This window comes from Strix uralensis, chromosome 2 (assembly GCF_047716275.1).
Source record: "Strix uralensis isolate ZFMK-TIS-50842 chromosome 2, bStrUra1, whole genome shotgun sequence".
Taxonomy (NCBI): domain Eukaryota; kingdom Metazoa; phylum Chordata; class Aves; order Strigiformes; family Strigidae; genus Strix; species Strix uralensis.
Genome location: NC_133973.1, coordinates 78,727,780 through 78,744,484, shown reverse-complemented (window position 1 = coordinate 78,744,484; position 16,705 = coordinate 78,727,780). Strand labels below are relative to the sequence as shown.

The following is a 16,705-nucleotide window of genomic DNA, read 5'->3' as shown; positions in this document are numbered from 1 at the left end:
CAGATCCCTTGAAAGGCAGTGTATGCTTTCCATTTCAAGACTTTATGGATACTCATCTTGAGAATAACATTTGGAAAAAACACTTAGTAGCATGTATAATGATTGGAATAGACCATTGTTTTGAATGGTCATTGTACAATTCAGTATTGCATATTTCCACTGAAATGCTGTTGTATGGAAATTGCAGTCAACAAAGACTTTCAGAATCTCTTTAGTGATGAATAGATAAATCTCGTGATCCTTTGTCATAGTCAGTTTGAGTGTTAGGGCAGTTTCTCATGAATTGCTGTTGGAAAGACAGGTATTGCATGTTTTTCTATTTGCCATGGTCATCGTTGCCCGGGGTGACTTGAGTAGCAATAAGAAGCTGTACAACAGCCTTTGTGAAATTCTATTCCTTGTACCATTTTAAAACTGAGTATTTTTGCAGTACAGACTTAAAAAAAAAAAAAAAAAAAAAAATTAAATCCTTGGCTAGCAAGCTTTTTGTGTCTTTTAGTTTTTTCCTGTTACAGTGTCCAGCATGCCAACTGTAGTTCTTTCCTTGGTTGAGCTTGTTCTAACTTCCTTTCATCTCAGGCAAAAAAGTCTTGATTGTTTGGGGGAAACTGAGTAGCATTTGTTACACTGCATTCTAGGAGGGTGACTTTTCCTATTAAATACCTCTGCACCAAAGAAAGATGTTGGCAAGAGGACACCCTAATGCATGTGTGTCTCTTCATTTTAAGATATTTCTTCACGATCATCCTCTCTTGAGCTCTCATACTTTATATGCATTATTTTCCTTGTGATTTCTGCTTAGATCCTATGTCATGTCTTACTCATCTCTTATTGATTACTCAATTAAGTTCTTCACTGAACCATCTACAGCGCTGGTGTCTGAACTGCTCAGAGTGCAACTGCTTGTTTTCCTAAAGCAACAGCATAAGAGGATAAAATACGGGATGTCCTTTCACCTTTAGAAGCTGTCCCTTTCCCTTCTCCCCACAGTCAAACTCAAATTTACTTCAGTGTTTTTTCAAAATTCCTCTGTTACAGACCTGGCCATTACCCCTGACACACCTATGCAGGCTGGAAAGAAGCGTTCATTTCAAAGCGTGCAAAAATGGCTCTTATGCTGCTGAGATGCATTAAACTGTTGGATTAAATAATTTTCCTCAGTTGCTGGAAATGATCATGATGCATTTGAAATCTTTCTAGTTCTTCGTCCCCTTCACCTGTGAGCGTGAGGTGCAGAGTGATTCTGAACTGGGATTTTTAGGAATCAGGTAATACTCTTCTTATGGGAAGAGTAAGATAAGATACTTCTGTACTGAAAAATGGAGTTTTTCCATCATGTCAGAAGGAGAGAGGTGAGAGATTCATCATGCAGAAGTGAGACAGTATTCACACAATCTGAACTGCTATTTTGGAGAGAGGGATGTTGTGCCTTGTGGTGCACCTGCAGTGCTGCTTCCCCTCGCCATCTCCTCATTGCAAGCTGCACCTTGCTTTTTGCTATTTATGATTTTTCCTCTCTTCCTTTTTTGTGTAATAATGTTTGCTAGAAACCTCTGCTAGAAGTTTACAACTGTCTCATCCATCTTGTTTCTCATTAACATTTCCTTGTGAAAATTTTCTCTGGTAAGATTCTATAGCTGTATCTTACCCACATGACTGTCTTTTGTATTTATTTTCTCTCTAGCTTATTATTCAATAGCAAAAAATATTACGTATTTGTCTGCAACAAAAATAAAACTAGACAGCTGATAAGAGTAATGATATCAAAGTGGAAAGATTGAGGATGCAGGAGGTTAGGTATTGTATGTCTTATCGATGCTGTACCTACGAGCGGTTTCCGTATTACGTCTACAAGCTTATGTCAATGTTACAGACTGTTATTTATATGAAATCATAATATGACAGCAAATAGGTTTCTGTTAAATTAACATGTATATTACAGAATGAAATTTATATTTGAAACATTCTATTTAAAAGTACCTTAAAAGCATTGTAGAAAGCGTTAGAAGTGAGAGGACACTTCGATATTGCAAATGATGCAGTAAAGTGAGTATGTGAAGTAAGAAGATGGACTGATTAAAGGAAAAGAGGTGAAATATAAAGCATTAGACATATCAGAATTGCTAATGCAGACAGAATACAGCGTGGTGTAATGCACTTGCAAGGTAAGAGAAAAGGGAGCATAAGTGGAAATCCGTCTTCGGCTAAAACACATGAGAAGATTTTAAAGAAGAGTTATATGTGAGGTTAACCATATCCAAAATATAACTCCCTCTTATTCTACAGGGAGTGCTACTAGAAAGGCATTTAAGGTGGAAAAGGAGGACTAAGGAGAGAAGTAAAAGCTATTGAATACGAGGTCAGAGAGAACAAATTCAGAAGTAACTTGAAAGCCAGGAGGACAATTTTGATAATGGATTTACAGCTGACAAATGTAGAGAACATTATAGAAATCGTGTAGAGGTACTCTTGGCTCTGAAGAAAGCCCTGCAGAAGGTGATTTAAGTCCATCCATGTACAAGGACGTACAGGATATGAACTGCATTTCAAAGAATCAAGGCCCCTGTTATTTGAGGTGTTGCAAACCTAGGTGGGCTTACGGCTTCATTAAAGAGAAACTTGCCTTTCATTTGAGCTAGGGTTAAAAACAGACCCTAAAGATTTGTGATGCTAGGGTGAGTAAAACTGGTGTGAGGGAGCTGTTTCTGAGATGGAGACAGAAGGGACATTTGTACAAAAGAGAAATCTCAAAGATTCTGTAGTATTTCGGTTGTCCCAAAGAATGATTCAGAACAGATGGGATGAAGGAGGGGTGGAAGTCAGTCAGTCTCAGTTATCAACTCTTTTCCATCTCTTACCTCCAAAGTATAAAAAGTCATCATGTGGCTGCAGGCAATTTGGGTTGAAGGGCTACTGCTCTGTCATTCATAGATGCTTTGGTCCCCATCTTCCCTGCCTATGCAAGGTTATTGCTCCCCCTCTTCATTTGCGGGTACATCTGATCCCAGGCAAACTTTTGTCAGAAATCACTCACGGTGTTTTAAACATCATCTGAAATCTTTCTTTTTTTCTAAACCAACTGATTTTGGACACAACTGGTTTAAGGGTTCATTTACTCAGACAGAATAAGGTGAGGATGAGGCAAGCATCTGAACTTGGGCCTGTGATATCCTAAGTCAACTGCACAACAACATGTCTGACTGCAACCTGGATTTAATTTGAGGGTGCTGTATTTTAATTTCACTGACATTATTAAGGTAGCAGCTTTTGTTGTAGTGATATGCTATTCCAGCAGGTTTGCAGGCAGAAGCAGCTACACTGTTTTGTGAAAAAGCTAATAGCAAGATTTTCAGAGGCATTCCAAGAATAGCAGGCAACAAGATAGTAATCTGGCATCCCCACATAGATTGCCTGCGCCGCCCCGCCCCCCCGCCCCCCCCCCCAAAAAAAGAAAAGGAAAATTTAAAAAAAAAAAAAAAAAAAGGAAATCTCAACTCTCACTGAATGGGCTGCAAAATAAAAGGTGGGTGTGACATACTGTTGCACACATGGTATTGAATAACTGCAGCAGATGGGAGCAACTTTGAGGAGGAGGGAGACAGAATGTGTCTCAAACTGCTGCAAAACTAGAGGAAGACAAATGTTTCATAACCCCATGAGGTGGAATACATGCCTGTGTTCAAATAAGCAAACAAAACCGTCTCTCAGATTTTCCCCAAAAGGTTACAGTGTGGGGCATGGGCCTGAGGAGGAAGCTTGTGCTTGGCTGCTCCAGGAAAAGACACCCAAGCACCATGATGCGTGTGAGAGAGATGGATGAGTTCTGCTGAATTAGTGCTGTCCTCCCTGTCACACCTGCCCGAATCCCACACATAAGTAAAGGCAGCGCTGTGATGGCTTCGTTTGTTCAGTTGACATCCAACAGCTACTTACTTGGTTGGGATGGATGGGGGGAATCCTTGGGCTTCCTCTCATGTATCGGATACTAACACTGAGGAGAAGGGAGAAATGTGTGGAAGATAATGTGGTGGGAATCTGAATCAAAAAACCATGCCACAGCATGCAAGAAACTATGTTTGCTTCTCTGGCCTCTTCCCAGCCATCTGCACCTTTTGGATTGCCCGAAGAATTCAGTTTTAATATAATGTTTTAATAGACTTTTCTTGAAATTCTCCATAGCTGAGATTGGGGACTTTGATGAAACCATAGACCGTGAACACTTAGCGAAGAACAAGTATATACCTCAGCAAGAAGCACTAGAAGACAAGATTATGGAATTTCACCGTAGCCACATGTAAGACTTTCCTGTTCTTGTTATTGGCCTTCTCTTCCTTTAAATAAAGAATTCCTGTAAATATATGCTAGATCATAAGTACAAAAGAGATTTTGGACCTCTGAGTTTCTCAAAGGTTACTTCTCAAAACATTCAAACCTATGAATTTCCTGAAGGTTACTCCTGCCCTTCTCCCATCATCATAACAAGATGTTTAAAGAGCAATTGATTTTGATATTCATTCAAGCATGCCATTATTTTACAGACTATTTCATACAAAATGCTTCACTGCTGATTTTGTGCATGCAGGTATGATTGGAAATGACGACTGATTAGTCAGACACTTCTGACAGCAGTCTTTTTGATTTCAAGGACATTGAATGTTGCCTTCTCACCTTTCCATGCTATATTTAGAGATGGGTGAAGAAGCAGTTTAATGGTAGTTTTAGGAAAAGCACAAAGTGTTTGCAGAATTAAGGATTTGGGGGAATAGGATTCAAGATGATGATGCAAATTGGTATCCTAAGGTCTAGAGACAAGACTAGTAGTAAGAAAATGGATAAAAGAATTACAAATAAGGCATAGAAAGGTATTTTTTTGCTGTTGAGACCACTTTGAGACTTGAACAGTTTCATTTTGAACTACATTGAATTAGATATGAGTAGTATAGGGAGTTCTACAGCAGTAATAATCAAAACTTTTGCATAATTTCATCATGATTACTTTAGTGCTTATGGGTTCCCAACATTTATGTTAAGATTTTTATGTCTTCTGGTTTACTTCATTTTGGTATTGCATTCACTTTTAAAATTAACAGCATCCTTACATACTTCTATTTATAATTTTTCTTAGGAATACAGCGTGTTTTTTCAATGAAAAATACAGAGAGGTAGTGAATTCTGTTAAACCTAGCTGTATCAGGTGTCTCAGAATTGGAGCAATCAAAATTTCTTATAGACTAAAATCTGTGGATTCTTTGGTATGTTTTAAACTGAGATAAAGTTGTTCTGGCTGATATAAATCTGGGGACATAGAAAAACCATACGGATATTATACTCTGACAGGTTTCAGTCTCTTTGATGAAATGTCTCTTTGTTCTCTGGAGGACCTGTTGATCTCTATTAAAAGGTGTGAAGAATTTGTGTGTCTCCTCTGTTTTCTTTCTCAAGGGGACAGACACCAGCAGAGTCTGACTTCCAGCTTTTGGAGATTGCCCGTCGGCTGGAGATGTATGGAATACGCTTGCATCCAGCCAAGGACAGGGAAGGGACAAAAATCAACCTGGCTGTTGCCAACACAGGCATTCTGGTGTTTCAGGTTAGAGCTGCTCAGGGCACGACTTTGTACTTTTTAAGACAGAGAGATATCTTACAGCAATAAGAATTCAGGACGTCAGCCATGTCTAAAAATGTGGTTTGGAAAACTCAGGAACTTCCAATTTTTTTCTAACAATGACCTTAAACCTTTTATAGCTGCATTAGGTCCTTCACTTCCAGGGTCTCTTACCTTATTTGCATGCACAGGGTAGAACTCCATCTACAGCCACAGTGTGCTGTTCTAGATGCAAACTGATCCATAGCTCACATACTGCAGTCTGGTCATGCTGACACCTCCTACATATAGGAGCAGGTAGGTCTTGCAGGCATGGTGCATACTAAATAGGTGTGAAGCAGGGACAAAAAAACAGACAACTGGAGTACATAGAGAAGGATGTAGGTAGTGGATATAAGCTCTCCGTAATGTTACTTTGTCAGAGTTTTTACAATTTTCTTGACCAGTGTTGGCCATTCTGTCTTTGCTGAATCCATGAATCCTACTTCTTTCCCTAAAAGATCCAAAGTATTTCCTTAGATTTCCCTCTCCCCTCCCCATCCCCTCCCCATAAATTTATCAAAATCTTGTTCTGCAGTTCCCCTTACCTAAATAACAAGTTGGGCTTTTACAGTTGTGAAGGTACAGATAGTCAGCTACTGTAGACTGCTTTCACTTCAGATGAACTTCTGTCTACTAGCATCTGAAATGCTACTTACTTTACTCTGTGTTAAAAACAGTAAGTAAACTGTTTTTTAAAATGTCCGTTTTTACAATTGTCAAAAAAGACTATTCATTTTAACTGTTTGACTATGCTTAAGATACTAGTGTTTCTAACCTTATAAAGTACATTGAGTCCTTTTGTAAAGAAAACCAACAGCAACAAACAAACCTAGAAATATGTATGACCCAGATGCTCTGAGATCTAAATTTAAAGTAAATAAATAAAATTAAGAAAACCCTGATAACTAAATGGGTTGCTAGTAGAATGCCAAAACTGAAGCATAGGTTGAAACATGAGAATACCAGGATGTTGTTAGAAATGCACATAATTCAAATAATTGTGTGTTCTGGCCCTTCCCCTGCTACTTGACAGTATTTTCATCAGCTGAATTAATGAATTGCAAAGCCTTATAAATTAAGACTGTCTTAAGCTGAAAATATATGTCCACACAAAACAGCATGGACCTCACTGAGTCAGCTGGGATCCTTTCATAAAGATGTAGCTGCTGGTTGAAGGCCCAAGGCCTGATTTGTAAAGCTGTAAAACTCAGTCATCTCTTCCTGTCCTAATGTGTTCGGCACTTTCAAAACAGGGGTTTTTTTTAACTTTCAGAAAAGCTTGGAAATTTTGCTGGATCAGGCTCCAAGACTGAATGCTGAAAAGGCAGTCAGGCTCTGACCTGCTGGAGTCTGCCCAGCAATAGGTGTCTGGCAGTAGGCTTAGAGCTTCCTTCAAGCACTTCATAGGGCAAGAGTCTTAAGTTCATCTTTTTATTTTCGATATAACTGATAGAAATTGAAATATGAAGACCTCAAGGAAAATAAAGGTTCACTCATAAATGGCATAGAGTAGTCAGGCACTTATTTTAAAGCCTGCCATTTATTTAGAAACCAGTGTCAGTTCTGCTGAATATTCTAGGGGAGATTAATTATGTGATTCTTAGACAGCAGGTTGATTTAGCAGAGATCATCACACTGTCATTACTCCTACGTCCGTCTGGTAACGGCACCCAAATCAGCATGGGTTTCTACATTTAGCAATCCTGTAGTAGCTCCCCAAAACTCCTGTGCTGTGCTGTAAGCATGTTTGTATTGAAGTCTTTACTGAACAAACTGCTGTAATAAATATTTTAAAATAATACCTCCAATACCTTCTAACATACATTAAGAACGAGACTTCTGGGGGGTAGTGGCTGATGATGCAGTGGCTGGGAATTGTAGTATTTTGAAGATAATTCCTCTCAGGTTAGCTGTTTGCTTCTCGTTTTTGGTTGCCTTTTTTTTGGGAAAAGCATTTCACGACTCTTCAGAGACAAGTAAGTTATTTAGGTTCCTTTTACTTCTGTTGCTCGCTATGAAAGGTCAAAATACTCCCACTATTTTGTACTTCCAATACAAAACTTCCAGTTGCTGCTTTTCTCCCCCAGTTAAGTATATATTTAAAGGGGTGTTTATTTTGCCCTGTAGACAGACAGGGAGGAAGGAAATCTACCCCATCTGTTATGTGTCTGGATTCCCTGCATTCTCTGTAGCTGGTGGAAAGAGGAGGTGACACTTCTGGGAGGTGACTTAGTCCACTGAAAATCTGAGTTTGCATAGTGGAACAAGATAACATCATCTAGTCAAAAGCTGTGCTGCTCTGTTTTGTGCAGTGATACTGGGTCAGATACTTTCACATCAACTCGGTATACCTAGTTCTAGAAATATGCAAGAGTTTAACAATAAGTACCTGCCTTCAGTCACAGCACCAGATGCTTATGGTTTGCGGTGTCAGAGAATGAATGATAAGAAATACATAATTTCAAGTTAAGTGAATAGATTAATTTATAACAAGCTTTCTTTAGTGGTTTAGATCTCTCCATTCAGATCTGGAATGCTTAAATTCTGCTGGCTTTCTTCTCTGTAGGGTCACACCAAGATCAATGCCTTCAATTGGGCTAAGGTCCGAAAGCTGAGCTTCAAGAGGAAACGTTTTCTTATCAAACTACGGCCTGATGTGAATGTAAGTCCTTGTCAGGAATTGATGAAGTTGATGAAAGGTTATTTGGTAGATTTCTACTTACATATCAAACATATGTGTTTATCACTCAAGAAGATTTTTTTTTTTTTTAATTAATTGCTAATGTTCGCTGTTGGTACTGCACGCATCAACCTGGCATCTCAGGTGAGCAGTCTTAGCAAAGGACATGTAAACTAAATGTCACAAAGTTGTCTTCTGGATGCAACTCTGGTACTATATCATCAATTATTTCTCATTAATGTTAAGACCACTGCTCTATCTCTGTCATATTTGTCAATGAAAGGAAGTTTGAGCAATAGCCCTAGTACTGTCAGGCAGATCACTGGTGTCTCAAAGTGGGAAGGACAGGGCCTGTTAAGCCTGAAACCTAATGAGTTGGGAAAAAGTGGGGGTTTTTTGTAGCATGGTGCCTGCTTTGTCAGTGCATCTCCGTAATGTATGTTGCTTGCTTGCTTACGTTGCAAATGCTATCTCAATTTTCAGAGTTCGTTCCAGGACACCCTGGAATTCCTTATGGCCAGTCGAGATTTTTGCAAGTCTTTCTGGAAGATCTGTGTGGAGCATCATGCCTTTTTCAGGCTTTTTGAGGAACCTAAACCAAAGCCTAAACCTGTTCTTTTTTCTAGAGGTTCATCATTTAGGTTCAGGTAAGACCTGCATTGTTCTTTCCACCTTTGTTGCCGCCCCATTTCAAAATCACATCCATAATGATCTAGGATTAAACCTATTATTTTCAGCTCCCCTTTTTACATTGTAGTTTGCTCCCACCTTGCATTGCATCTTCTCAGCCAGAGCAGTGAGTAAACAAGCTATCACTTGTTAAGTTTCTGCCTGAGTAAATAGAAGACTGTAGGGGCATTCAACTTACCTCCTGGTTTGGAGAGTAGGTTTTGGCTACATCCTCTACTCACTGTGGTCTGTGCTACATACATTCAGTAACTTTATCCAGGCCTTGTGGTAATTCAGTTAGTTGAAAGCCTCTAATGAATGGGAAGAATTTAGTTCTCTGTTGAGCATTTTTGAGGTGTGGGTTTCCTTTACTGCTCTCAGTTCCCTTTGGAGTTTATAACTTTGCACAATAGGAAGTGCTGGGCTTTCTCACTACTTTTTCGTGACCTGTAGCAGAAGAGGAGAAGGCAATTTCCAGCCTAACTCTCTGCAGAAAATGTATATATGCTTAGCTATGTGTTTAATAGTAGCAACTGAGTCATGAAATAGATTTCAGCAGTTTTCATCTTGGTTCCAGGGTTTACTGATACCAGGTAAGGCGGGTATTTGACTCAGAAGGATTCAAAAATATTTTTTGTTCATGAGAGGAAAACTTAACCCCTGCTTCACTTTCTGTTGTGGTGACTTCCCAGTAATGTAGTACCCTATAAAGGGCACACAGCTGAATTAAAGCAGTTCTGAAATGGCATCAAAAAGTAGCTCCATAGCAAAAAAAGAAGCAAGTAACATGCAAAGTGATAAAAATCTGTGTGTATCTGACGAGGTCGCCTTCCTTATGATCTTATGTGAGCTTCTGCTGATAGGGATAAGTACTTTTCTGGTTGCTGTGACTTCATATGCAGGTCACATACATGTTTATGATGACCAGGTGGTATATTGTATTAAATATATTAACTGTGGTTTTCTTCCAGTGGTCGGACTCAGAAGCAAGTTCTTGACTATGTTAAAGAAGGAGGGCACAAAAAAGTGCAGTTTGAGAGGTGAGAGGAAATAACTATGAACTATGCCAATATGTTTTAATCCAAGAAAAGTCATGATTTCCAGTTAGTTATATTCTAAGATCTCAGTACCAGTCCAAGAAAAAAATTCCTTCTTTGTTGGTTTGACAGTTTATCACTTGTATAATATCCCCTTGGTCCTGAATGTTTGACAGAAGTTGGCATAACCTGTAGTTTGCTTAAAATCAATAGTGTTCAATCTGTTTTTCAGCAATGAGTGTCCTACCATCCCAGGTAACTTCCTCCCATATTGATTTGCACCCTCTTTGGTGGGATGTGGTTAATGTATGTGAACAGAGATGTTCACCTCAGAATAAAACTGAAAGTAACAGGAATAGGTATAGGTCTCCAGGGAAAGCTTCCAACTTGCTAGAGCCAGTTCTGTCTGAACTCATCTTGCTCATGGTGAGCTGAAAGTAATGGCCAAAATGCTACAAAGACCATGACATTCATTGCTTATGACTCATGTTCTGGTGATAGACCATTTTTGCTTCAGTCCCTCTCCCTTTTCTTACAATGGTATGTTTGCAACACATAGCGCATTTAAATTTTACAGAAAGGAGGAATGTTAATCTGCTTTGGAGCAAACTTTTATAAAAGCTTCTATTCAAATGTTTTGTTTTAAAGGAGGCATGTCTCTGGATTCCTATTTGTAGGAAAAAACAAAATGGCTTCTTACTGTGATTTTCCTTTTATCTCCAGGAAACACAGCAAGATTCATTCCATCAGGAGTCTGACTGCACAGCCTTCAGAACAGCATACAGAGGTGCCAAAACAAGTCAGTGATGTTGTTGAAACCCTGGATCATGCCTTTTAAACATTTCTTGTTAGATTACCCTGCATTGATTGCTGTTTTGAAACTCTAGGAGCCATGGGTGTCATAAGTTTCAGGTTCTGCAAGTGAAACAGAGTCATTTCTGCTGTGGAGCAGCATTGCTTCCAGACAACCAGACAAATATAAATAGTGAGCTTGTCTGAGCTGTAGTAATGACCATCTGAAAAATTGCAGTCCATAGTGTTACTGCTGGGGTCCTAGGTTGTAGCTGGTTATTGCATTCTTTTCTTTCACTGGGGAGTCTTGGTTGTCCGTGACAAGGTGTTTTATTGTATTAAACAGGGAGAAGAATTATTTCCTCAGAAAAATTATAGCTCTGGACTTTTAAGCCATTATCTCTGGTAGATACCTAATGTATTTTTCTTATGTTAATAGCTGTTATGCATTAGGAGTTTGCGAATCAGTAACCCAGTAGAGGCAAGATTGCAGCAGCTGCGTGTTTGCAGGTCCAGCCAGTAGTAAGGCTGAGCATGTATTTGCTATAGGCCCTGCAAAAATGCATATATACAATATATATATACATATACATATAGCCAGCCACACAGGTAAGCACAAACAGAAAACAGCACTCCCACAAGCACAAACAGTGCCAGTGGCCTCACCCTGTTCCACTCTTTGGCTGATCAGGATGCAAGTTCATTCATGGAAAATATGTATACATATATACAATGTGGATCTCTCCTGCAACTAGTATTAGACACTCAGGCAACTGGTATTAGACACTCCAGTAGCAAGCCCCTGGATCCCCAGGTCTCCCAGCAGCTGGAACCTGGACGTACAAGCTCTCAGGGCTCACAACCCCACTCCAATTGCTGGTACTCAGCTCTACAGACACACGTGCGCACGTACACACACACACACACACACACACACTATGGGTTCCTCCAGGAATTCATCTTAGACACTCAGGCTATCCAGTAACTGACACTTGAATCCTCTGATTTCCAGTTACCTCATGCACATGCAAAAGTGTCTCTCCAATAGCTGGTACAGACTTAGGACATTGCCAGTAATTGACCCCCAGGCCCCATGGTCTTTCCAGTGTCTGGCCTGACTTATGGCTGCTCCAGAACTTGGCTCCCAACTCTCTTATCCCACTCATCAGCTAGTCCAGTTTAACATATGCAGACAATTACACACTGACCTACCCACCCAACCAATATGCACATGTTCTGGTCTCCCCTGTTGCTGGCATCCTGGAAACACCCAGATGAGGGCCTGATGCCTCTCCTGGGACAGCCCTCAGAGGAGCCAGGCCGGGGAGCTCCATTTTCCTGACTAAGTTATTGGGGTTCCTCCACCTACCCGTGTTTCTCTGTGCTCATCTGTGTTTGTGGAGGTGAATCTTTAATCCCATAACCTTATGTTAGGTGAAGCTTAGATGGCAGGAGCAAGCTACTAGGTTAATGTATTTAAACCTTCACCTTCCTTGCATTGCTTCCTTTTGATATTCACAGGCTCTCTCATTTCTGAAAATCTCAGAACTTCAGAGAATTCTGTTATAAATGCAGGCCATTTCAAATATCTTTCAGCATTTTAATATTGCTAAGACAAGCTCAGGTAGATGGAGCATGGCTACTGGGCAGATTCAACATATTTATGTGTACAGAAAAGCCAGCCCATGGCAGGTGTGCTCCAGGGATTAAATGTGGGGTGCTCAAAAGCCCACACATGGCTTTTTTAGTCTATAAGTAGGCTGTGCAGAATTTGTCTTACTTGTTTATCTTTTCCTCCAGCTTCTCAGAGTAGTGTGAACAGGTTGATGTTCTCAGAGAGTTGATGGCTGCTTTAGGGCATGGAAACACCTCAAATACCCCTTTTTACATATCACCACATTCTGTATGCCTTCTCTTCCCTTGCTTAGCATATGTATTTTTCTGTTCTTCAAGATCAGAGACCTCTTTTTTAATTCTAATTCATTTTGAAGCTTAGGTTACCTCTTCTGCTTTCAAGAGACTCATACGTTGCTGCAGATGCAGTGCAAAATTCTGGTGCATAATTACACGTAGCCTTTTCCCTCTGGCTCCCTTCCCTCCCAAACCTCTCCCCTCCCACCCCTCCCTCCCCCCTTGTCTCCCCCTTGCCTTCCCTCTTTTATCTTTCCAGAGCTCTAGCTTTGCCTGCGGAGATGACAGTGATGCTGCAGCAGTGCAGAGCTGCCGGCAAGGAAAGGAATTGAAAGCTTCAACAGAAGACACTGGACAGCACAAGAGCCCTTCCTTGAAGAAAAGCCCAAAGGAAGGCAGAAAGGTGGATGGAGCAGTGGTGTCAACAGTGGAGGAAGAAGAGGAGGCTGCTAAGGACAGGATGCAGCAGAACAGACCTCAGTCACAGCAACCAAGCACAGGTCCAGCTTCCAGGGCTGCTCATGGCAGCAGCACCTCCATTCCTTTCATTGACTGCAGTGATGTAGATAGCGAGTATGATCTCCTCAGAGGACAAATAACCCGGTCATATTCCCAAACAAATGACAATTATGAGGGTGATTTGACCAGTGGTGCCTGTATTCACTACAGAGATGAAAATCGCAATAGAACTAGGTATAGGGATTCCTCAGCCTCTCTAAAGTCTTCCCAGTATCTCTCTGAAGAGTACCCTGATGATAACCCAGCTAATCTCTCCTTCTACACTGGGGGAAGCCCCAGGATGCCAAGGCACAGCTCACTGGTTGATGAAATGTTTAGAGGGCCAGGAAGTCGTAGTCCACTGGCCACTCCATTGCCTCCCAGTAGCAAAGGGTCAAGCCCTAACAGGAGCCTGAGTAGAACTGGCTCTCAGGGTTATGTCTCAGAAAATGGGCATGACTGCAGGGCGAGGACTGGGGAGGAGGACAGCCATGCCAGTAGCTGTCATGGATATTGCAGATACTCTCCAGGTTCTCAACGGCCTCGTGCACAGAAAATCCCAAATCTCTGCAATAAATCAGTTACAGATCCATTTATCCTAAGCCAGATATCCTCAACCCCTGGGCAGGAGTATAGATCAGAGAGATATTGTAAAGGAGGCGGGGTGGCTAAGATGTCTTCTCCAGAAGGCAAAATGATGGCCAATGGTATGCCAGCTGGGGCACAGCCAAAGCAGAGCCCAGTCATACAGTCACTGCATGCCAGTGGTGTGATGGACCACATGGCTGCAATCCAGATGATGGAGGGCTCCACCAGCAGTGGGACAGAATCTAGCGATTCCGACTCGGAAATCATTAACCCCTTCACTCACCCCCTGGTGTTTGGAAATCCCATAGTGCTGAGTTCCTCTCCCATGCCTAGAAATAAGTACTCCTTTGGAAGCCTTCAGCTTGAGGAGGAGGTAGAGGAGGATGTGTCTGTTGGCCTCAGTGATGAAGATGGTGTGCAGGTCTTCAGCTGCTAGGGACCGGGGCATATGAGACCAGTGGATACTGTGATTGCTCATTAGAGTGGTTGCATCTTCTGGGGCTCATGAAGAGTGGCTGGTAATCATTTCAGCGCATGGGCTGTTTCAAATACTATCATTGCACTGACCAGTCAGAGGGAAAGGATGCTAGAAATACAATAATAAGTCTCAGTGAAGCTTAACAGTAATGCATCTCCTCTGAAAGGCAGGAGGAGAGGAAGATTATTACTGATTTAGGTACCTTTGTAAGACTTTATGCACTCACTTATTCTTTGTATGAAGTCATGTATTGTAGCTTCTTTGACACTTGACTAGTTATTTTGACAAAACAAACAAAAATGAAATTAAGTAGGTACATTGTGCTCTTTTGTATGTCTATTACAATTTTTTTTCTCTCCCATATAAGGAGAGAAACTTATGAGTGCCTCAACAGAGTTAGGGGAAAAAAATTTAAACTTACGGCCAAATGCAGGCAGCTTGATATTCAAGACCAAGACTTGCTGAAATCTTGAAATATGCTGGAAAATCATTTCATAGCAAGAATGTGTTTGGTCTACTCATCTTCATAACCCATTTTATAATCTTAACTGATGAACTGAGGATAGAAATTAAGCATGTATACAGGAACAATGACAGTATTGGCTTTTTCTTCAGTGGGTTCAACAGGCTGATTTGGTGATGGAGATTTTGAAACCCCAAACTCTTCCTTGGGCAAGAGAGAGAACCAGATGAAAGATATAATTCAAGTGGAAAAGAAACTTAGATTGAAAGAGCTCTAATGAAGAGTGGTATGAGTTTGACTTTCAGGGCAGTCCTTTCTATCCTTTATCAGTGTGGTATAAAGATTAATTGCAAGAGATTTTTTCCCCTTATTCTTTCAGTGGAATTACTATGGAGACATCAAAGTTCTGTTGTGGGTGATTTTTGCTGGGGGGTTTGGAGGTGGTGGCTGTTTAATTTTATTTTTTGCTTTGATCATGAAAAGTCTTTATCTGTACAGGATCCAATTAGTCTGTCATAGACTATTTTTTCAATAGTGCCACCTCATAAATTTTTCATCCCCTGACAGAGTGAGTGATGGGACTAGCTGGGGTCCAGGCTGATTGTCTTCTATACTGTACATAGAATAGTGAGATTTTGGCACATGTGCAGAAGGACAAAGAGACTAATTCTTTGTAAACTTCCTTTTCACAGGCTAAAAGTATTGAGAATTAAGGCTGTATCCTAATAAAATCTGATTCTAGTTTCTCTTGAGTTAATTAAGAAAATCCAGATGAAAAGTCTCCTGCAGTTATTAGAGCTGGGAAACAAGACGTGCTCTTTAACACTGGCCTTAATTTTAACTCTTATATATTTTTCTTGCGGGGGAAGGGAACTAAATCTGAGAATTTTAAGTGATGAACAACAGCACTGACTGGACTGCAGATCACCTGCAGTGATCTGTATCATGCAGTACATGCATGCAGCAGTGATGAATCCACCCACATAAGTACCGATGAACAAGTTACAGGACTTTGTAAATCTAGACAATATAAAATTTTCAAAATCATTTTTACGAAAATAATAACATAAGAAGTCTTTTTAATTTTTCTAATGCCTTGGTCTATGCACACTTTAACGGAGTTTAATCTGAGTGAAGGATATTTAAAAAGATACCTACAGTAGTTAGGCATGTCTTGTCATATACTTTACTTTTTTGCAGTGAAATATATCTTTGTGTAAATATAAGGTTTAAGTCTCATCTCCTTTAGTGTGTTGGTTTTCTTAAAGATTAGGTACCTCATTTTTGAACAGGAATGATTTAAAGCATCTCTTTAGACAGTGGTATTTGGAGACAGGGAATGTTCTTGTTTGTTCCTGTAGTTTAAAGCATGAATTTAGAAACAGCAAGATTGATAATTAGGGGAAAGCTTGCCTGTATATTATTCTAAAAGAAGGTGGTTTGTGTTTTGGATTTAGAATAGCTGTAAAATAATTGCCTTGAACTTCTCAATATTTAAGATGAAATATAAGTAGCTGAAGCCCGCGTTAGCAGATAGCGTGAGCACGGAGAGTGGGTGCATGAGTGTTCTTTTCATTTTTTTGCTGCCTGTGCAGCAAAAGTACCAGTAGTTATATTATACAGTAAAGTAATAGCAATCTGGACAGATTAATTAATTGCTTTGTTAGCCAGTAAGATTAGAGTTCAAGTAATGGATTTTCAACAAAAGGATTTGCAGTTGTTTCTGCTACTTAAGTGAATAGATTTCCTCTTGTTTGGATTTTAGAAGTGGTGTTTACTATTTTCCATTCTTTCAGATAACGTTTTCAGGCCTGATTTCTTCTCTCATATGCCTACAAAGATAATGGATTTATAATTTTATAAAAACTGACGTGCTGGTAGCTGGACTTAGCCTGGTTGCTAATAATGTATCTCAACAGCTTTTCTTTTCCCTTTTGACTGT

General features: G+C 40.2%; 1 protein-coding gene across 7 annotated transcripts in view; it reads left to right on the top strand.

Moving 5' to 3' along the window:
- FARP1 (FERM, ARH/RhoGEF and pleckstrin domain protein 1) overlaps nt 1–16,705 on the top strand; it is a 210,864-nt gene that overhangs the window by 151,926 nt on the left and 42,233 nt on the right. For 5 of the 7 annotated variants that reach the window (XM_074859395.1, XM_074859394.1, XM_074859391.1 and 2 more), the window contains exons 7-13: nt 4,180–4,294; nt 5,443–5,590; nt 8,214–8,309; nt 8,811–8,974; nt 9,968–10,036; nt 10,757–10,832; nt 12,996–13,236. In XM_074859395.1, the coding sequence (XP_074715496.1) occupies nt 4,180–4,294; nt 5,443–5,590; nt 8,214–8,309; nt 8,811–8,974; nt 9,968–10,036; nt 10,757–10,832; nt 12,996–13,236 (909 nt within the window). The remainder of the gene's footprint in view (nt 1–4,179; nt 4,295–5,442; nt 5,591–8,213; nt 8,310–8,810; nt 8,975–9,967; nt 10,037–10,756; nt 10,833–12,995; nt 13,237–16,705) is intronic. The other 2 variants (XM_074859393.1, XM_074859392.1) reach the window with 1 other exon arrangement.